This window comes from Phytophthora infestans, genomic scaffold (assembly GCF_000142945.1).
Source record: "Phytophthora infestans T30-4 supercont1.9 genomic scaffold, whole genome shotgun sequence".
Lineage (NCBI taxonomy): Eukaryota > Oomycota > Peronosporomycetes > Peronosporales > Peronosporaceae > Phytophthora > Phytophthora infestans.
Genome location: NW_003303750.1, coordinates 3102127 through 3124291, shown reverse-complemented (window position 1 = coordinate 3124291; position 22165 = coordinate 3102127). Strand labels below are relative to the sequence as shown.

Genomic DNA, 22165 nt, shown 5'->3' with positions numbered 1-22165 from the left:
GGGGGGGCTAGATGATACCGTAGCCGTGAGGAAGGAAAAAATTGGTCACGCAAGAGGCGACGGCTGAGTGGCTTTTGAATCTAGCACCAAAGATAATGGAAGAACAAATGAAGTAGACCTGGGTCTTCATTATGCGGTCGAGTGCTACGGTAGCTGATCAAATTAGGCCACATCACGCCCTATTCCCTAAAGAATGCCTGAATTACCCACGTTGTGACTGCTGGTGTTAGCGAGCCAGCGGGTACCTTGACGACCGTCGGCGACGATTAGTTCTTAGTCCTTCATGATCGTCTCTCTCATTTTTTCGAGCCACGCCTGTAGCTTCATCGTTTCGAGGATAGACTTCTTGCGTTTTGCAGCTTCTTTTGCCTTTTTCACGGCTTCAACGGGATCCAGCTTCTTCGCAGCTTCCAAAATAGCGTTACCGATGGTCCTCTCTTCCTCACTGTCATCTCGATCGTTGTCGACACGCCGAAGGAATCTGCCGCCATCCAAAGGGGCTGACGCGACAACGTCAAACGACGCCCCATTCTCGGTAATTGGCTTGGGCTCCGTGACAGCAGGAAGCGCAGAGGTACCGAGGTGGAGAGTGGCTGCAGTCATCGTCGCTAGGATGTATGTCAGGCGCATAGTTACTGTTAGTTTTGAAGGGCTAAGACGAGAGTGTCGTTCGCTAAAGTGAGTCAGTTGTGGAATGCCAAGAGAATCGAGGAATGGAGCTCTCGGAGTTTATCGAGTTGGTTTGTCGAGAGCACTTGAGCTGACTCAAATACAGCGTTTCCAAGGCCAGCGTGCAATCGTCGATTGAGGAGAGTGGTCATCGATTGCCAATCGATGACCACTCTCCTGCCATTTTCACAAAAAAAGGCAAATATTTTAGGATTTGAAATCATTTGGTTCTATAATCAAATCAAACCTTTTGCTATAATTACACACTCGCAACGATTTTTGGAGCGGCCATCAAGAACATTCGCAATGGTGGCATACATACGTACGAGGAAAAAGAAGTCTAAGCACAAACCCACGAGTTTTTCGTGTCTAGACCATGATGCTAGATCACAGCTGTGATCTTGTGTTGGCTGTGAAAATCCGCGGCACTTTAAAATTGCTTATCCATAAAAATACTACAACCCCCCCCCCCCTCGTGTGTTGCACCCGAGGATGGGTACTGTATTACTTAAAATTGCAGTGGGCAAAGAACTATGTGCAGTAAACTTGCTATGCTCATCAAGATACAGTACCTCCGTATGTGATAGTACCGGTATGGAGCTTTAGTTGTTTACATTGGGAGCAGCAATACTCTGGATCAAATCTGAATTAATGACGAATGCAGTTACGAAGGGATGATTAAATACCTAATTCCAGAGAGTCTATGGTTTAGGTCAGTACAGATGTAGCCCATTTATTAAAAAATTACAGTTTACGGTGATCTAAATGGGCTAAATTCTGAAGTATTAAGTTCATGTATTTTATTCATCAAACACAACTGCATGATCAAGAGGCGTAAACAGCCAGATACGTAAGCAAGGGAAGAAGGAGAAGATGTGGCGTAGATGTGGCGTGCGAAAATAATACGTGTAGGAAAGTGAATCTGTCCATCAATTTGCATATCCAGTGTTCAACGGGTTGTAGAGTGGTTGTGTGTATATACTGTATATCCACAACTCACTTGAGATTTTTTTTACCAAGTGAACTTTGGCAATCAAAAGTGTCTGAGTTTTAATACACGACATAATAACTGTAGCATTTAAGTACCACTATTGTCTTATTAATTGCCCACAAGAACTTAACCCATGCAAATGTTTCGAATCGTAGCCACACACACATGCCTTGTCAAAATCGGTGGTGCGATGCTCACCCTCTTGAGTTGCTATTAATACTGTTGCGACAATGCCGCCTGTTTTACAATAGATCACCGTGTTGTTGTAGCGATCTTACTTGCGTTTCAATTTCGCTCGAATAGACGTGGGGCGGCAACACATTTTAGATAATTTTAAAACAGAGTAACCCCCTCATGCAGCTGCTGGAGGCCCTCGATCGTTTGTGCCCATTTAATCGGCCACAGAAATTAAACCTAAGCAGCAGAGAAGATTCGCATCCTGCGCGAATATAGACAAACTCAAGAAGCACCAGTAAATACATAATAAAATCTACGCAAATGAATGTTTCAGACCTGTCGACGTGCGTTAGATGATCTTTAAGGGACATTGACCGATCAGAAACACAATAACGCCAACATTTAGAAATGAATAGACGTGACAAAAAACCAGCATATCATGCCAGTCTACGCATTGTACGCTTATGCGTGCCGCTGAGACCGCAAGAACACAGTGCACCGCCGCTACTACAGGGGAGCGGCTTGCTTACGTGTTAAACCGATCGAGTTACGGCTGCGTGTTTTATCCAGCATTAAGTTTGCTCAATAGTTTTCATCCTTTACGGTATACTATTAGTTGCTACGGAAAAGCATGCTATAATTTTTTTTGGATGAAACGAACACGAGAGATTGGCAATTTCCAAAGAAGAAGCGCATTTTTTAAGCGAAAGATGATACAAAACCTAGCAACATCTGAAATGCCACTTTGGACAAAGGGTCAAGGTACGACCAATACAATATGCGGAAATAGGTAGAGAGCTATTGCAAGCCAGAGTATGACCATCGACAGAGAATACACATCCCAAACCAGTTTGCTCTAAGAATTCTGGCCACGCGTTTGCTGTGCGGTTTAGACCTCAATTTCTCACTTCGCATTTTGACTCGCTATCGACACCTAAAGCATCCAGACACCAACAATGCGCCTAAATTACGTCTTACTGGCCGCTGCCTCGACCCTACTCGCCCGCCACGTCACCTCCACCCCGTACTCCGCTAATGATGTTGCGCTAACTGGTGTAATGTCGCTGGGCTTCATTCATTTTGTTGGCGCTGACCAAAGTGTAAGCGACCAGTCCCGGTTCCTGAGAGGCGGCAACATCGACGAATATGACAACGAAGAGAGAAGTTTTGTGGAGGTTGTTAAGCAAGCGATGATTAAAAACAACTTTGTTAACAAGCTGATGAAGAAGAACTCGTTTTCGGATATCGAGAAAATTGACGATCTTGGGAAGCTCAAAAGGATTTCGGTTGCTGCAGATGACCAATTGAATTCGGCGTTCAAGCTGGCTGACGATGCGAAAATGAGTCCCGACGACCTGGCCAAGGTGCTGAAAGAAATGCCAGGTGCCGACGATGCCCTGACGGGTAAGGCAAAGGAAATGTACACTGAGTACTTGAAAACAGTTGGCGGAAGAGTGCACACGTAGTCTCGACGGCGAAAAGTACAAACCGTTTTTTAAAAAATGCATTGGTCCCTACAATAACAGGACATACATGTAATAGCAAAAACACTACTGAAAACGGCGTGCGCCACACAGAAATGCATAATTCAGGAAGACCTTTCCTACCTGATATAACCCGTGGACGACTTCTCTGTCAGGCACAGCAGCTTATCGTGTTACTCAGGTCGTTCGTTGAGTTAAAAATCGATATCAGGCGCCAGGTGAGGAAGTATGCCGGCTAACAGAAGCATAAAATACAGATGTACTTCGCTGTGCGTTTCCAGGTCTAACGTGGAGGCACACAGGCATATCATACTAAAGCTGTCTAAATGGGTTTAAGTAAGAAAGTATCTCCTGGACTCATGGACTCGTGGATAAGTAATCATTTGTTAAACTGCGGAACACCAGGTCATTCAATGCTTCTTCACCTACATGTACCTCAATTACATGTATACATGTGTAGACCTCCACTAATTTAGACTCCATGTCAGGAATACGTGTGAAAATGCAATGGAGCATCGCACTCTCCAAAAACGCATAAAAATGATCATCATTTTCCGATAACACGATCAGGGGTTAATGGTAACTCCAAAATCGGTGAAGTTAATATTGTGAAAATATCACCTGTAGACAGTTAATAAAAAAAATATCACCTAATATTTTCTTCTGAGACAATATGATATTATTAAATATCAACTTAATATTAGCTAATGCGATATTATATTTTTAAAGATTGCGTAGTCGGGATAAATTTACCAATCAGATGTCGGTAACTAGCTGAATTATTACTAATCAACCGTGAGGGAGGGACAATTCTGAGAGTGACGGCAAGGGTTGGCGTCGTGTGTTGGCACTGCTGAGCGCATTAATCTAGCGCCATAGGCAGCAGGTTTATTAGACGCACGATGTGGACGAGGAGATCGGTAGAGAACAAGAACAAATGTCTTGATTTCGGTCTATCAAAGTTAAACACCTGCAAGCGTTTGCAGTTTCCATCTCGATCGCCTTTGTCTGTGTCACAGTGAAATACTAGAGCAAATACTCGTCAGTCTTAAAGCCTACTGCTTTTCTAGAACCTGATCGAAAAAGTTATTTGGCTCCGCTCGGTTCACAGAGGGTAAGGTGGTAAGAAACGTACTTAAGTGGGAAAATATCATAAAATATCAAGTGTATCTAATATTTTTTATTTCTCCGAGTTAATATTAAAATATTATGCTAACTTTTGCAAAGAAGAGTTAATATTAATATTTAATATCGAAAATAGTACTATTACTATCAAAAATATCAAACGATATTTGGTTACCATTAGCCCTAGAGGTTAGATGGATTACGGTCTTTTTGTATTTTCGGGCAACAAACTTGTGGTGGACCATTGTGACAGATTAACTTTTTTTGGACTAGTTATAATTTTGGTACATAAATATATTTTAGTTCTGACTTCGACTGCATCAACAACACATACAGATCGTATGTGTTCTCGATGCAGGAATGCACTAGCTGCTCAAGTTCCGGGACATTTCCTTGAAAGTACTAGATGATTTATAAATATTTACCGACTAATATATAGGCCTTATTAATCCGTCGAAACCGGGTGCTGCATAATGCCGGAATACAATTTCAGTTTAACGACTTTTAGACTTAAAGTTTGTATGACGTGTTTTTTCGCTCGCCATAAGGCATACAATTTTTAAGACAACCAAAAATGTATGTTTCTGTGTGGGTCTTTTTTTTCTCAAGAGGTTAAACGGGGCAACATTTGTCTACCGGTAAATCTAAAGATCAACTTTTCGATGTTTGTGAGAATCTAGATGATTTGTTTCACCTACCGGAGGTAACGGGCTGATTTCACTCAGTGAGTGGTGCACAGCCAACGCCGATCACCGCCTTCTCTCATTCGAGATTTTACGCCCCGAGGGCCGAAGACGCAGGAGGATGGTGGGAGTCCGACGCAAAGTGCTACTAGACTACGAAGTTACCGCACGCGACTTATCTTTCAAGTCGGTGTGGAGAGAGCTGAAGAAGGACGGGTGGACACGAAAGCACCTTCGGGACGCAGTCTCGATGACCTCTACTTTTATATGCCTCCCGGTAAAAACGTGAAGGGGGGCGAAGGCGTCGATTACTTCCGTGGCGAACAAGCTGTATTGGAGCATTATGCAAAGGGTGTGTGTATAACTTGCAGTTGAATAGCTCGTTGCTATCTCTAATACCAAGTTTGTTGCTTGTAGAACTGCGACGCCATGCGGTAGGCGTCCAACCCAGTGTTCCTGGAGATGATCAACTAGCTGCCGCAGCTATCGTACGTGAAAACTACGCTGTTGATATCGAAGCGGCAGAAGCAAGCGCTCGAGCTCAGGCTACTTCTCAACGTGTCCCCACCAACTAGCCAACTAACGGTGTGCCTCCCGTCCCCGTACGTGAATCTACTACCAGGCCACATTCACCATCACAGCGAGCGCCGACGCGTCGCTCTTTGATGAATACTTCAAGTCCTATGGCAAACTGCCCAGTTAGAAGTACCTAGCCAACGTCTCCGCTCACCCCGACGTCACCACACGTTCAAGAGGCCAACTGTTCATCTGAAGAAGCAGAAGAATCTGATAATATCAGCGGCAGCAACTCCACACATCCAGCACAAACTCAAACCATAAACGGTATGCTGCATTGTATACTGCATGCTATGCTGAATACATTGCAGTATAATGTACTGCATAGTGCTCTGCATATTACGCTGCATTATATACTGCATAGTATAATTTATGCTAATCCGAATACTGACATATTATTATGTGCTGTTTTTTAGATGATGCTAATGAAGACAGAGAAGATTCTGCTCTTGGTAGCGAGCTGCTTGCCGATAGCACCGACGATTTGAACGTGGTTATTGATCACGCCATTGAACATCAGTTTGGAAAGTTGGATTCGGGTGCTGAGGCGGAAACCGATGACATGGAGACTGGAGAGTGTGTATCGGGTGAAGAGGCGGGAATTTATTGTGCATCTGTCGACATTGGTGATTATCTGGCCGCGACGGAAGACGAAATCACTGCAGAGGTTCATTTCGCGGAGAATTTTCTTGATATTTTGGTGGAGAAAACGAAGTTCTCGCTGGAAACCTAAAGAACGCTGTCCTGCGTGAGATGTCCGCTATTGACTGGGAGAATGTTATTGAACCTGATACTGCTGAGTACATGCAGGGCCCGTACGACCCCGTCGACAATGCTTCAAGCTATCCTGGCCTTCGCCAAGAGTACTCGGGTCCCACTGCAGATGTTTTGCGCAGAGGAAACTCTCCAATTGGACTCTTCTTTTACTTTCTTCATGTTGTATTGTGGCAGCACATTGCTGCTTGCTCGACGAAGTATCACCGGGATATGCTACCACGTCGTATTGACGAAACATTTCAGCGATATCACCGGCAGCGGAGGTTGACCCCGCTGTGACCAAGAATGATAAGGCGATATATTCAGCACGAGTTGGAAGACATGAAGCCTATCTTAGCACACGAACTGTGCCAGTTTGTTGGACTATTAGTGGTAAGGACAATTGCCCCGAACAGAGAAAAACTTGCTAATCACTGGATGAGGGCGCTATATCACGAGGGTGTTTCGGCTCAGTGCTGTCTAGAGACCGATTCATGGAAATTTCACGCAATCTTCATTTCAACTCAAAGAACGACCCCAGGGCTCAAACCGATCGCGGCTGGAAGATCCGCAAGTTGGTAGAAGTCTTGCAGCTAGAGATGGTTTCAGATTTGAAGAGTAAAAAAGTTTAAAATACACAAAAACGTTTTAAACAGTTTAGAGGTATCCAAAATTCCAAAATTCATAAGGAATCCCAAAGGTACCCGGGCGAAAGAGAGGATTCGGCTCTGCTCATGGCGACAAGGGAGGAAGATACTGGCAGCGGGCCGCCACAATGGGAGAACATACAGCAAAGATCATCTGGGGATACTCCCCGCGATCTACACGCAGCTTTCGGAAGGTTCCGCTCGCCCCCCAGCTCGGTACTACGGAGGACTCTTCGCTACAGCCCTTACCAAAGAGGTTCCTCTCCGCTAAGCCCGCCAGAGGATCTTACGTCGCCGGCAACAGGCTCGCGTAGGGTGATGTTCTCGCCTCCACCTCACCCGCCACCTCCATCTCGACCCCTTCCGACACCAGCACCAGCGCGATTCCCCCCCCTATGCCAACCGTGGCGGAAGTACCTCGCTCAGCAACACCATCGCGTCCTCCCACGTGCTTCTACTCCTACACGATCGCCCAGGCCTCCTCACGCTTCGTCCCGGTCGCCCAGGACTCCTCTTAATCCCGCGCGATCGCCTCGTACTCCAGGGTCATCTCGTCGTTTTCGAGTGTCTCCACTGAAGGTCGGACGCCCACGTGATGAAATCTGGAATCACTATACTATTGAGCGTGAGAATGGGAAGAAACACGGGCGGTGCAAATACTGCGGAGTTCTTAAAAAGAACGGTAAGCCTAGTGGAAACTTGTTGGATCACTTGGTGAAGCCTAACAAATGCCCTAGTGTTCCCAGAGATGTTCAAATCTCTATCCGACCTACTATAGCCCCTTCGCCAACACTACCGCCGTCCCAACACACTGTGGAACCTGTAAAGAACTATCTTGACCAAGAAGCATTTGAAATGGCACTTGCACGAGTGTTTTTTGTCTGCGCCCTGTCGTTCATATTACTGAAAGCTCAAGTGTTTCGAGATTTCATGGCTATGGTGGCACCGACACTGAAGTTGCCGTCGAGGCAAAAGCTAAGCACGGTGCTTCTACAAAACGTACAAGATGATGTTCGTATGAAAGTGGTCGATCTGATCAATAATCATACCTACGTGTCACTCGTGACCGATGGTTGGACGGATACCAACAGCTCGAGTATTATAAACCTTATGGTGGTTGCTCCAGGGATGCCTTCCATGTTTTGGTCGTCGTGGTCCACTAGATCAAAACAACACACAGCCCGATACTTTGCGGATGAAATTGAAAAAGTAATCGGTGAAATTGAGCGCGAGACTACTGCTCAAGTCGTTGGTGTTGTCACTGACAATGCGAGCAACATGCGGAGTGCGACGGAACAAGTTCAAATTCGGCGTCCAAATGTGGTCAGTGGTGGCTGTGCGGCTCACGTCCTAAACCTACTCATGCAGGATGTATCTCGTTTTGATGCCGTCAAAGCTATAGTGAAGAGCAGTGGCTGTCACACGCTTCGTAAGGGACCATTTAGCTCTGTTGGACGAGTTTAAGCGATTGCAGCGTGGAATTAGCGACTCTGGAATGAGGGCTCGAAGTCTCGTATTGCCTGTACCAACACGTTGGTATTCTATCCACGCCTGTATGCGGAATGTGCTAAACAACCGAGAAACTCTGGAAACACTCTTTTTGGACCCGAGCTATGAAACGTTTCTAGATCGTTATCGTGGAACTCCGTCCAATCGAAAAAAACTACGCCTCGTTATCGAGTTGGTTCGGGATGATGGCTTCTGGAGCAGTTTGCGAACTATTTTGCGTATGTTTGACCCCATTATAGAAGCTCTCCGGGCTCTAGAAGCGGACAATGGATACATTTCCGGAGTGTATACATGGTTTCGATGGTTACGGTATCATATAGCGTATGGTGTGACTTCGGCTAATGAAGAAGAACCGGAAGGAGAGTTTGCAGTATTAGATGCTAATGGAGAAGAACCAAAAGCAGAGTTTGCAGTATTAGATGCTATTGGCTCCGAAGAAGAAGACCATGATCAGGCTGTAGATGGGATCGGGATGCTCCGTCATGCAGCCAAAACCATGTCGACGACTACTTCTTTACAAAAAAATATGAACCAAACTGCCACTGCTGACCTTCCTGATGGCGACGAGTATCAACGTATTACCGCAGTTCCACTTGGTCAACTTCAAAGTTTTTTTTGCAAGAAGATATTAAAACGATGGAAGTACGTTCATTCAAACGCAATGACTGTCGCGTTCTTACTTGACCCGGCCACTAGCCTCGACGACTTCGTCGGTGATGATGACGAAAATGTAGATGAGCAAGTTTGCATGCTGGCAACACGATGCGGCCTGATAACTCCTGCGAATATGGCCAAATTGACCGCCGAGATTCTCAAATTGAAATGCATGAAGCGGAGGGGTGGTGAAGATCTACGAATGAAGTATTTAGAAGCATCTCCACGTGATTATTGGGGTGCCAAGGACGAAAAGAACTACCCTCTTCTCAAAAAGGTAGCTCAAATGGCATTTGCGGTTCCTACGTCGTCAGCAGCCAGTGAAAGGGCCTGGAGTATATTCGACCACATTCACTCCAAGCGAAGGAACAGGCTATCAGTTGAAAAAGTTGAAAGGCTTGCCTATATCTACATCAACTATGGCACAATTCAAAGTGATGACATCGACCTTGCAAGGCATCAATCGTGTCCTGAAAGTGTAGATATCCTCAATTAAATACAACGCGCTCTTATGACTTAAATCTGTAGCTGCCCAACCTCCCTCTAGACGGTCTTTGAATAGAGCCACCTCGCAGAATTGTATCACTAATGCGTCGTGGTTGAGCAGCAGCGCCTGAAGACTACGAACGGCATCAGCCACCGTCTGCGTATTTGGCGGATACTGCAGGCAACTGACACGTAAGATAATCTTCATGAAATCGGTAAGGTAGAGTTTCGTGTGACCCAGTGTCAGATAACTAAGCAACTTACTAGAGCGAATTGCTTCATGAAGGCATCGCGAATTTCCTCCGTGTAAAGGAATCGGTTCATTCCCATCCTTCGGGGCCACTGGCTGTATATTCCCCTGCATTAACATGTCCACAGCTTTGACAGGCGTATCACAAATATTGACTTGAATAACACAAATGAGAAGTCAGTCACGCACTATATCGTAGACATAGGCAGAAAAGAGGTAACGTACTTCGGCAGTTTCAAGAACTAGAGCTGTGTGAGGCTGCGGTCCCGGTTGGCCTTCTCTTAGGCTTCTTGCATGAGCTCGAGGCTTGCAGCTACTGCCAGGTCGGGCAGTGAGCAATGCGCCGACGTCTCGTGCAGTATCCTAGCTCGTGCTGGCACTGGCAGTGCAGTAGTGCCGCAATGCTGCTCAATGACCCTCAAATGAGAATATTCTGTCTGTTAGTTTTAGATAGTTTTGAATTTTGAATGGAATTTCAGACGTTTTCTGGAAGTATATTAGACAGTTTTAAATTATTCCAAAACCATCCCTACTTGCAGCCCACATTTCTTCGTGGATACGTTGCGCCGTCACACTTGGTGCTCGACGATGCAGTCTTACCCAGTCGGTCATCCTTTAATAAGATGCGCGTTTATACGAAGGACAAGCCACACAAGTGGGACACCAAGCTCTTCATGCTATGCATCAGAGCCGACATTTTAAGCGGCTTTTACTATCGTGCATTATGCAGTTTTGTCTGACAGTTTTGGTGTCTTGTGTGCTGAATATATGCAGGTTTGAAGTTTATTGCGGTAAGAAGCAGCACGCTATAGACGCCCACAAGCCCGACACGAAATCAGGTCCTGCTGCCGCTGTCTAAAACCTGCTTGCTGCATTCGGCCCAAACGCTAGAAAGCCGGGAACGCGCCTAGTCGTCATCGACCGGTTCTATACTTCTGTGGCTTTAGCTATTCAGCTGCTGCTGATGGGGTTTTACTGCGTGGGAACATTCATGATAAACCGCTTGGGATACTGCAAAGGTGTCGTCGAGAAGAAGAAGACTCGTCCACCCGGGATTACGCGTGGGTCGTTCAAGGTGGCTACTTCTAAGCTCGTGCTAAATACGTCAGTAATATGTTGTTGGGATTCACGCCCTGTACACTTTCTCAGCACGGCAGGAAGCCTTAAACTGGATCGGGTGGTGCGACATAATGTCCCGTTCAAGAGGAAGTTCCATGCCCCAGAGTCGTAAAGGATTATCAAGCGTACGTGGGTGGCGTGGATGTCCATGACCAGCTGAGATTGCAGCATTATTCTCCCCAGCGTGCACTCCGTTTTAAAAAAATACTATAAATCGTTGGTACTGGGGATCATTGACTTAGCTATTGTAAATGTGTACATAGTCCATAAGGACTTTCACAAGAACGATCAGTCACGACCACTTACCCACGTGAAGTACATGAAGAAACTCCACCTTCAGCTGTGTCACCTACAAGCAACAGACATGAATGAGTCCAACATATTCGGCACCAAGCCACCCCAAGACAGACCTGCATATGTACCGGTCCATGTCGATGCAAACCAGTCAATTGGACACACTTCCCGTCGAGTAGATGAATGGAGAAACGACGGAACACAAGGGAAAAGACGGCAAAGGACATACAAGGTGTGCTCGCTGCTTCGAATAGACACCCAGCGAGCATCAACAACTACATATTATTGTGGCGACTGTAGCGACAAAGGGCCAGTCTACCTCTGCATGCGGGCGATTCGACAAGTGCGTGGGGTCGCCATGACATGTTGGGATGTGTGGCACAAGGCGTGGATGAACGGAAGGCTGATCCCTTTCGAAAATGGAAAAGGGGTTCGTATGCGTCAGAAACCGGCTGAAGCACCTAGTACTCCATCGACTCCGGGTACTCCTGCAACGCCAGCACCTTCCAAGAGGCGACGAACGACAACGTTACTTCTGCCCTGTATATATTTTTGTCTTTATAGTGCATAATATTCAGGATAAGGCAAGCTACGTAAGTTTTGATCCACAGCTGTGTAGCATCGAATGTCTGTTCTCATGTAAGCTCATCTCAAAGTGCATCACAAGGCTCTTGTTTCTGCTCCAGTCGAGTCGTGTTCAAACAGCTGTGGTGTCCACATATATAGCACTCTTCGAATTTGTATAGACCAGAAAACAAACAGTCTCGGGTCATTTGCTTGCGTTACTTGATAGAGGTGACACCCCAACTTTGTTTATAGAAATTTGTAAAGGAAGTTTCAGTTTTCAAAAAATTAAAATGAGAGCTGTAGACTGAGCTGGTTCTGTTCCTATGTTTTCAGGAGTCGTCCTGATTATTTTCATTTTATACTGCATAATGCAATTTACATATGGCAACCTTACTACCAATATGCAGGTTTGGGCAGTTTAATCGCTGCTTTGCGCAGTTTTGCAAATACCGATTTTTATGAGCGAGCTACACCTATCCCATTTAATACAGATACCAAGTTTAATAAAGCTGCATATGCAGTTTAAATGTGACTTTTGGTTTCCAGTTTGGAGGGGTTAATAATCCTTACACTTAGCGTTTTTGTAATACGTAATAGTAATTATATTACTCTAATAGTCCAAGGGATTATAAACAACAATTATGTGAAAGAAGGTCATCGCTCACCCCTCCCATAAGCAAACTAGGCATAAGTGTAGCCATATATCACTGTTTGACAGCCAAATCGGTTTGGCTATTATTTAGCTGTCCCAATGTAATTGATGTCTCGTTATAAAATCCGGAGCAATCCGAAGGTAGACTAGTTTAATGTTTTGGAGGCTAAACAAACGGCTGACATTTTAATTTATTCAATTAGATCATCGAGAATGAAGATATTTAGGTCGTACGGACTGGCATCGCCTAAAAGATAGGACATCGCTCCGTTTTAGAGTTTGGTTTAATTTAGTTAGGTCTAGACGATGATTTTATTTAAGAGTCTCGAATCCCACCTTCCCTAGCCTTGTTTTGACACCCCTCCTAGCAAAAATTGCGAAAATTCTCAGCTGTAACTAAATAATAATCACCTGAATGGCGGAAAGCTCCAACTTCTATGCTTTTCAAGCTATGTAAAATAGGGTCTTATTGGTCGATCCAGGAGTAGTTTCAAAAAGATATTTCCTCCGTCCAGAAATATAAGCGGGATATCTGCTTAATCCGTGTCCGAAAATTTAAGCAGTATGTCTACACATTCAAGTCTTTTGATAGTACTGTCGTATTTTGCCAAAGTATGCCCGTACAAATGCTGTTGTTGTTTTCGGCCGACCCTAGAGATAGTTAAGCACTCTTCGTGGCACCGTTCAAAAGCTGATCGCGCGCTACATCGCTACAGGTTTTTACACAATTCCACGGCGTTATCTACAACATCAACAGTCAAATTCAAAAAGTGCGCGCTCGAATTCAAAAGTCTGTCAGATTTATTCCTCATTATATGCTATATACCTGCAGAATCCGTCCATGACATTAAGTGCCAACTTACATGTCCTCGAAATAGAGGGTCCGCTGATGGCGGGGAAGTGTATGGCAGAATACCCGATTGCACAGCTCCGGCGTCACAACTTCAGCGAACAGGGGAACTGCAGCGAGCTCCAAGAATCCTGCGCGATGTTCGGTGATGATCGCTCCGTCGGGGACGCACAGAATAGCTCGACGCTGTTGAGCGAGGAAGCGTTTGACGGAGCTCTTGTTGGCGGAAACGCATTCTCTATAAAATTGATCATGGGATAATAGGGGCCAAGCTCCGCATTTCTGCCGCTACGAACTCCTCCTCTCCAAACAGAGGTGTGGGAGGGAGCGTTGACCAGGGCCAGGATAATATCGTCGAGCGGCGTCGACAAACGGATATGGCGCAAGAAACTCCTCCTCTCCGAGCACGTCCTTGGTAGAGGTGTGGAAGGGATCGTTGTCCAGGACCAGGACAATCTCGACGAGTGGCGTCGACAAACGGATATGGCGCAATTAACACCGGATGAACTCGTTCGCTAGATCGGACGTAAACGAGCCAAACAAGGACTCCTGATAGGCTAGCCCCGTGCTCTCGATAGCTGCAATAGCATGAATATTCTTGCCTGTGCTTGCCACACTTGTTTGCACTGCTCACCGCCCTTTGGCGCTCCATCCTCTTCCGCGCGAGAAACACAAGTTGAAGTTGGCCTCGTCCAGATAGAAGACCTTTTTGTTGTTTGCGAGAGCGGCGTAGAACTTGACAACGTAGTCGTACCGCTTCTGTCTGTTGACTGGAGTGTTGCGGCTGACGACGTCACGATGCAGCTTCTTGAAGGTGATAATGTGCGCGTCGAGAGCGCGTCGCACGGCTTCACGGCTGACTCGTACATCAAATTTCTGCTCGACAAGCTCAGCCATATGAACGAGAGTTAGCTCTGATGTGCTGGCGAGCTCGTCGAGCAGATACTCGACATGGGCTTCGATAACTGTCTTGGTTGAGCCACCACGCTGCTGCTGGGTGCCACTCAAATCGCCGCTGTCCATTGTGGTCTTGATCCAGCCCCAGGCCGTCCGCTCATAGCCATCGTGGAGCTTAGCGACAACCTTCCATTTTTTGGCCTCTTGGGCGGCGCGCAGGATACAGGCTCGCACTGCTTGCGATTATTTCTTGTAGATTGGTGGTGGCATGATGCCAAATCAGAACTGAGGTCGTTGGCTGTCGACCGTAATGTTCCTCCCGCCATTTCCGAAGGCATTCGGGTCCAACCGTCGGTGTCCTACTATACAGAATATAGTGTCGTTTAATGACATTACGCAGGACATTTAAATTTGAGTGCCCACTTTTTAAATTTGACTGTTGGTGCTGTGAATAACGCCGCTCAATGGTGTATTGCATTTCGTGGAAATTGACATCCTGGCGAAAGATTTTCAAATTTCGAATTTTCACCACGAACTTTAGCTTTGCGACCAGGTGGCCGATTTTCTCCAAACGTCGTCACCAATGTAAACAGTGATTTGGACCAATCAGTTGCTGCTTTCTGCTCTTAAAATTAATTTTGCCCACCCATCCTGCTTATAATTTTGGACGGAGGAAATACAAAAAAATTCCGACCGACCGGCCGAAGAGCATAGTAGCCATTCTAATATTAACGTATGGATCATCTGGTTTGACGCAGTCCCGTGGGTATCCCCCATTTTCTATGATGTCAAACCTATTTTTATTCTGTAGTATTTCTAACTACTCTTATCATGTTTGGAGGTTTATTTGTCCGACTTTGAGGGTCGCGGACCAAGCACTAAAAACCCTCAAGAGAAAATAACAGTGAGAGTGTCGTCCGGCCCTTACGTCCTGTTAATCTAGCAGTCGTATAGGTTATTACACGTATAGGTACTAGTTACCTGGGCCACGAGCTTCAATCTCCCAAACATGCTCAACGAGATCTCCGCGGTATCCAACGAGATAGTCGTACATGTTTGTGGTGGGGTCACAATGGCCCGGAACAAGCAACACTTTACTGCCCAGAGCGGGAAGTTCGACTCTCTTCGCAGCTGCGACGTTCTGCGCTGGCTTTAGAATTCCATGCTCATCGCCTCCACCGTGATACTCTAACGGAGTCGGCACTTTCTCCCCATTGACCATCGTGTGTACTACTGGCGACCCTGAGTCTAGTGACACTGCCTTCGTGCCTGCATCCACCACTACACGCGGCACGGCAGCATTTGCATTCTTGCTCATTACCGTCGTCAATACATACAAACTCTGTTCCCAGTCTTTGACAACCTCTCCGTCTTCTCCCAAGTTCCTGGCATAGTCGGCGTCATTGAACAAGTACGAGCCAGGCTGCACCTCTGTGAACACCCCGCTCGACGCTTCTAGTAGATACGTGCCAGTCCCTCCTCCAGTAACCACATCACACTTCACTCCTTCCGTCACTAGCGCGTCTCTCACACTCTTGGCCTTCTCCGCGACGCCTGCAATCACCGTCTTCTTCTCGTCGTAACTGCGAATATGTTGCGCAGCGCCGTGATACGCCTGAATGCCCACCATCTGCAGCCTCGGAGCATAGCTCTCTATCTGTTTGGCCAATTCCACGGCCTCTTCTACCGTATCAACGCCACATCGATCCTGACCCACGTTCACTTCCACCAAAGCTCGGAAGTGAACGCCTTGGGCCTCTGCCACTTGTGCTGCTTGCTGTACAGTCTCGAAATTGTCGAAAATGAGACTGATCGTAGCTCCTCCTTTGGCTAATACCGCCATGCGTTCGTATCTCTCCAGCCCGTACACTTCGTTGCTTAATAGGATGTCGCGTACCCCTCCGTGGAACATGGCTTCAGCTTCGCCAACCTTCTGGCAGCACAGTCCTACAGCGTGGGAAAGTTGCAGTTGCAGCTGTCCGAGAGCAGAGGACTTGTGGGCTTTGGCATGAGGACGAATTGCAATTTTTGGAGACGCTTTGAGGGATTCTGGGAGACGCTTGAGGTTGATTTCAAGGGCGTCCAAGTCCACGAGCAAACACGGCGTCTCCAAGGACGAAATCGAATCACCTGCATGTCCGTGGACGCGACGAGATACGCGAGAGGCTGAAAGTGCTGATAGACGGCGGATTGAGAGCGCACCAATAGCTGTAGCAGCCGCAGCAGCAGTCAAAGGAAGCGCCGATGAGCGCCACATGTTCGTTTGTAGTCGAGATCTTTTTGGAAGTTTACATTTAAGTGGTATACATAATTCAAACACAATACATGAACTTGAAGAATGGCGTCAACAACACAAGATAACGCACAACTGGGTTACATGTCTTTTGCTATCGGGAGCTCATAAAATAACTCAGTCGATCAGCATCATGAAGGCAACTTTTAGGTCACGCAATACTTCTTAGACAGTTTTCAGTTTCTTACGAGACAACACTATTCTAAACAACGCTGCGAAGGTGATGATAGACATATAGACAGGAAAATCCTTCAGCAAGTTCGTTGGTTAGAGCACACAACATCACCAATGCCTCAGTCGATCATTCGTCCTGATGGTGGCACACGAAGCTGTAGCATCAAGAGTTCATATATTAATACAGTACATATTAATAATCTCTAACAATCGTCGAATTGCAGTAATATTTTTTCAATAAAACCATCCATTTCTAAAAAAAATCACCTGTTATCCGGTTCTGCCAATATATTCACTCGCATTAGAGTACGTGGCAGGCCCACAATTGCAAACAGTTCTGCAAGAAATAGAGCCTTTTTTAAACAGCTGAAACGGAGGCAAAATCTTTCAGATACGCAAAAATAGAGTAACCCTTTTTGGACCAAAGTTTGTCAAAGGTTTGGTGGCCGGCATAATACATGCCAAAGGAGGGGGGGGGTTAAGATTAAGATCCTTATATCAATGCCAACCTCACCTTTCGTTGAAGCGTTACTTTAAAGAGCTCTTAATTCTTTTCCGGACAAGACATGTGTCGTATCTGAGATCTCAAACTACATCGATATCTCTCACCACATACTCTAAAAAAAACGTTCGAAAGAAATATAGACTAGAATTTCCAAAACAAAAACAAAATAGTTTGTTTGAGTCCAAAATTTGTAAAAAGGTCACTCATCACTACAACTTGTATAAAATCTCAAGTAGTACCTTTCTCGTATTGTACGAGTCGCACATTGTTATTTGGCAATGATCTTTTATAAAATTGCTATAGCTCACAGCTGGGGTGTTATTTGCCGGCAAAAAACATTAAATACAAATAAACGGGGTTGGCATCAATTAATAACATAATGTTGATTTTCTGCTACAGTGCCTACGGTAATTAGTCTGTGTGAATAAATAGTCACAGCTCGAAATTAGTCACACCGTTCGAATGTGAGACTAATTGAGCAAGAAAATGTCGTGTTCAAAATTAGTCTGAGTTCATAATTAGTATCACCTTATTTTGGGCATTCGAATTGGCGCAGTGGAAAAGACTGGCCCGGTTTACACTCCTGGCGTGAGTTCGAGTCCCTCCGCAGCAGCAAACGGTGCTCGAGTTTTACTGGTGATGCAGTAACAGGTCATTTAATAAAAGTGGGTTTCCCACTTACCCTCAACGCGGCACACTACGAAGCAGCAGGTTATGTTTTTAAGGATATGAATTATACTTTTAATAGAATAATAGCTATGCAGTTTCCTTAAGCTTATTTGAAGAGTATTTGATATTTTATAATTGGAAATGTTATTTTTATGCGACTGCGTCTCTTGGAGGCTAATGTGGTCTATTCTCATTCCAGAAATTCTTCCAACACACCAACGCCTTTTGGAGGCTAATGTGGTCTATTCTCATTCCAGAAATTCTTCCAACACACCAACGCCTCTTCTCCCTCTAATAACTGTCTTTTAATGAGCTCCAACTCAGCTCAACTTTCTTCGTGTGGTGGCTGTGGTGCCCTAGTTGGTCCTATTCACGTCTGCCCAATCTGCTCTGCTCATATGCACCCATTTTGTGGGAAGCCTGTCGGACAAGAGGGCTTCGGACAGCATGTTCTCTGTCCAGTGGCGTCGAATGTGGAATGAGAAAAAGATCGAGTTGATTGAGGAGGAGGCATGGCAAAACAAAAAGAGGTCCGATGGAACCTGGTCAGGAAAACTTAAGAATCCAGGAAAGCATTTGTTTCTGTCCCTGGCTGCTAAAGCAGTACGCCAAGTCAACTCTCAAAGGGACAAGAATAATGTGAACTACGCTCGGAAAGTCATGATTCGATGCGGACTCTCGCTGGATGTTGATGGTGTATGGAGAACTGAGCAGCTATTCAGCCACCTTCAAGTAATCATCAAGAAGTTCCCAGATCAATTTGCTGGACAAGCGGTTCCATTGGATATGGCAAACAAACACACAAAAAAACAAAAGAATAACCAGACCAGCTTCTCGACAATCGTAAACTAGTGTGACTAATTAGGGTGAGACATTAATTAGTCTAAGTGTGACTAATTCTACCACACCTTAAATAGTCAGAGTGCATAATTAACCACACTCATACTAATTTAGGTGAGCAGAGTCTGCAGCACCTCACATAAATTAGTATGAGTGAGACTAAATACCGTAGCTACTGTAGCTGCTTGAGGTTTGACGCAGCGATTCATAAGCGCGAACGCACATATTCAATAATACGCTATTTTTAGCCACCTTGGTTCCGAGCGTCGTAACTTGCGACATAGTCTATAAAATATGTCGTAAGTTTCAACACACTGTGTGACGGGGTCACACAGCACCTTGCGCTAGATGAAGTTGGCTTCCGAAAGTTTACAAACTCGCCGTGAACGGCAGTTCACAGGTCCCATCGCCTAAAGGGGAACGAAGTGACCTATTTTAAGTAAGTTGTAAGCTGAATATATGTATAGGTATGCTAAGCTTGAGTTAAATATAAAACCTCTAAGCCGCCTTTGGTAAAGCTATTTCATCATACAACGGCTAGCCTCTGATGTCCTGGTACCATGTACCAGATATCCCGAAGTATGATGTGTCACACTTCATGTAACTAGGGGTACACTTAGGGCTACGTACGCCATTACATCCTCCCCCACTTAGGTTCGGCTTACCGCCCAATCAGAATGAAGAAGTGTACGTCACAAACTATCATTTTCATAGTCGAAATACATCAACTCCGCGGCGCGAGCGCGGCGGAGCCTCGCTTACAGTTAGAACCTCGAGCAGCGGTTAAACCGGTCTCCTCATCCCTTAGTAGCCTCCTGGAGTGCAGAGACTTAGGCTTTGCGCTCTTGGCTTGCGCCATTCCGGGAGCAAGGCCGAGTCTGGGAGCACTCGCGATGCTCCTGTGGGCTCCGTGGGTTGGCACAGCCCAGTGCCTAGCGATCACAAGGACGACAGCGTGCAGTCGCTCGCTAGTGATCACCGTGATCGCAGGACGCCTGTGCGCTCTGAGAGACCGGTCGTCAAGGCTAAGGGCACTCCCAAAGCTGGCGACGACGAGGGGGAGAAACCTCGCAAACATCGCTCGCTTGCCGAGGGTCTTGCGCGTGCTAAGGCCGCGAAAGCCGAAGGCGTCAAGCCCTCTAAGAAGCGTGTGGCTCTGAATTCTCCACGCTACGAGGCGAAGGAGACTGGGTACTTCAATCGGAACCTCGTTGGTTCCTCTGATGGAGCGGACGAGGGGAGGAGGTAGAGTGTGTTATTGCGGAGCCCCGGGAGATCACTAACGACTTTGACCAGCAGCAGGAGGACTTCCAAGCTGCCCAGCGTGCGCGTGGGGGGTTAGTGGTGGCATCCGTCAGCCAGGGAGCTGCCATCAATTCAAGAGGGTATTGGCCTCCCAAGGAGAGCGCTGGGGCTGACCTCTTCCTGGATATTCTAGTAGCTCCTCATGATCTTGTTGGTGGCCACACTTGTAAGGGCGTTTACGAGCGTAACCTGGTCCAGAAGGAGCAGTTGTTGGTCGACCACTTGGAGGCGGCCCGGTGCGTGCTTCTCGCGCCGCACCGAATCCCTTTAAAGGACTTCACGACTTGTCGTAAGAAGCCCGATAACCGGAGTGGTCTCTACCCTCTCGGGGGCTACCCCTGGGCTCTTCCCGAGAACTTTCTCAACTGGAACTCATGTGAGGACATGTTCTGGGGTTGGGTGGAGTCTCTCAAGTACTCAGCCTCGGAGTTACGGGAGCTCTATAAAGATCAGCTGCTGTCCCGCATCCTGGACCAGCGTGATCTTCGTGTCCGGTTCGCCCACTTACTTAGCGAATGCTGCCAAGGGACATCCTGGAGCACGCGGCTTCTAGCGCTCACGATGAGCGCGGGTACGGTGTGTCGTCAACGTCCGTACCTCGCTCGGGCAAGAAGCCCCGGACTACTTATGAAGCTGCCGCCGCTTCTGTTCCCAGATTACGACAGCCTTCGGGCAGTCAATCAGGAGCCGCTCAACTGGCTCCCATGAGCTCTCAGAGTGGGCATACCCCTCCACTTCATGAGGAGCTGTTGCTTACCGCGTCGCCGTTGCACCTGGGGAATCTGCTCCACGTGATAGTTGACTTCTCCGTTCCGGTCAAGCAGGGGTGGAGGTGCCCTCATACGAGTACGAATACGTGGTGCCCCCCGAACGCTACTCTGGTCCAAGTGCTTCTTCTGCGGGTACGACGCAGGGCCTTGAAGTTGACCGCCTTCATCAACGCGTCCTCGTACTTGAGATTACACTTGGTTTTAGGCCTGGCGGGGATGCTGCCGCCCAGACCTGGAATCAGGGCGAGCTCGCTCGTCTTGCGGGCCGCCTGGCCCGGTTGGAGCGTAAGGTCTCGAGCCTGCATCTACGGGTGGACCGGCGGGCCTCTTCGACCGATCTTGACGAGGCCTTGCGCATGATCCGACGTATCGAGGCATTGTTGCCACGTCCGGAGCCGCATTCTGCGCACTCCCAGTTGCACGCGTATGGTGACGTACTCGGCGTATGGCTCCGGGGTCCGCTCGTACGGGGCCCTCCGGCGTACGGTCTTGACAACAGCCTTGCAGATCCGCCCGAGGCTTGGGTGCCTGCTCCGACGCCCTCGACGACGTATGTAGCTGGCCCTCGCTTCGAGGAGCTAGGCCAAGGTGGGTCTGCCAGGCAGCAACCGCCTGCGGATCATAGTACCGCTTAAGACGTCCAACGTAGAACGTCTGGTGCGTCGTCATTAACTTAGGCAGGTCAGTGGTGTACGACGCACCATGCCTGGCCAGGACTGCGGATGGTCCAATGAAGCGGTGCTTTAGCTTGTTGCTGCAGACAGAGCTGACGGTGTCTAGCGGTAGGCTCCTAGTGTCTAGTAGCACTAAGCCCCCCCCACTTTAAATACACTTAAGTTTCCTCTTCCATGTTTGTCTGAGTACTCCTTTTGTCGATCCTGGGCCGCTGCCATGGCATCGCGGACTCTGCTGACAACGCTCAGCTTGGTATCCATAAAGGATTCCACTTGTTTCCGCAACGAAACTGGTCTCACATCCGGGACCTGGGAGGAAAGGGCTTTCCGAACCTCCCCCCACTTAGAATAGAGTTGTCATCGAAGCGTGAGAGGCACTCTGGGGTGACGGAAGCCGTTCAATTAGAATGGCGTGAGCTTCGTGGACGCAGCTTCCAGTTGTTGAGTTTGCGCTCAACAACTGGAAGCTGCGTCGACCACGTACGTGGTGCTTCCGCGCGCACACTGCGCAGAGTGTCTTAGAGCCCTCGATTGATGCGACTGTCTGGC

General features: G+C 47.1%; 3 protein-coding genes across 3 annotated transcripts; 1 reads left to right on the top strand and 2 right to left on the bottom strand.

Annotated features, from left to right (window-relative positions):
* Positions 1-273: 273 nt before the first annotated feature.
* On the bottom strand, positions 274-630 carry PITG_06077 (avr2 family secreted RxLR effector peptide protein, putative; the record flags this gene model as incomplete). Its single annotated transcript, XM_002998224.1, has 1 exon — positions 274-630. One exon carries the CDS (start codon positions 628-630, stop codon positions 274-276), a length of 357 nt encoding a protein of 118 aa, XP_002998270.1.
* A 2163-nt stretch (positions 631-2793) lies between these two features.
* On the top strand, positions 2794-3303 carry PITG_06076 (secreted RxLR effector peptide protein, putative; the record flags this gene model as incomplete). The annotated part of the gene is made up of 1 exon (XM_002998223.1): positions 2794-3303. The coding sequence occupies one exon, from the start codon at positions 2794-2796 to the stop codon at positions 3301-3303; it is 510 nt and encodes a 169-aa protein (XP_002998269.1).
* A 10074-nt stretch (positions 3304-13377) lies between these two features.
* On the bottom strand, positions 13378-16643 carry PITG_06075 (uncharacterized protein; the record flags this gene model as incomplete). The annotated part of the gene is made up of 5 exons (XM_002998222.1): positions 13378-13381; positions 13503-13727; positions 14124-14619; positions 14916-14951; positions 15368-16643. 5 exons carry the CDS (start codon positions 16641-16643, stop codon positions 13378-13380), a joined length of 2037 nt encoding a protein of 678 aa, XP_002998268.1.
* Between the last annotated feature and the right edge of the window lie 5522 nt (positions 16644-22165).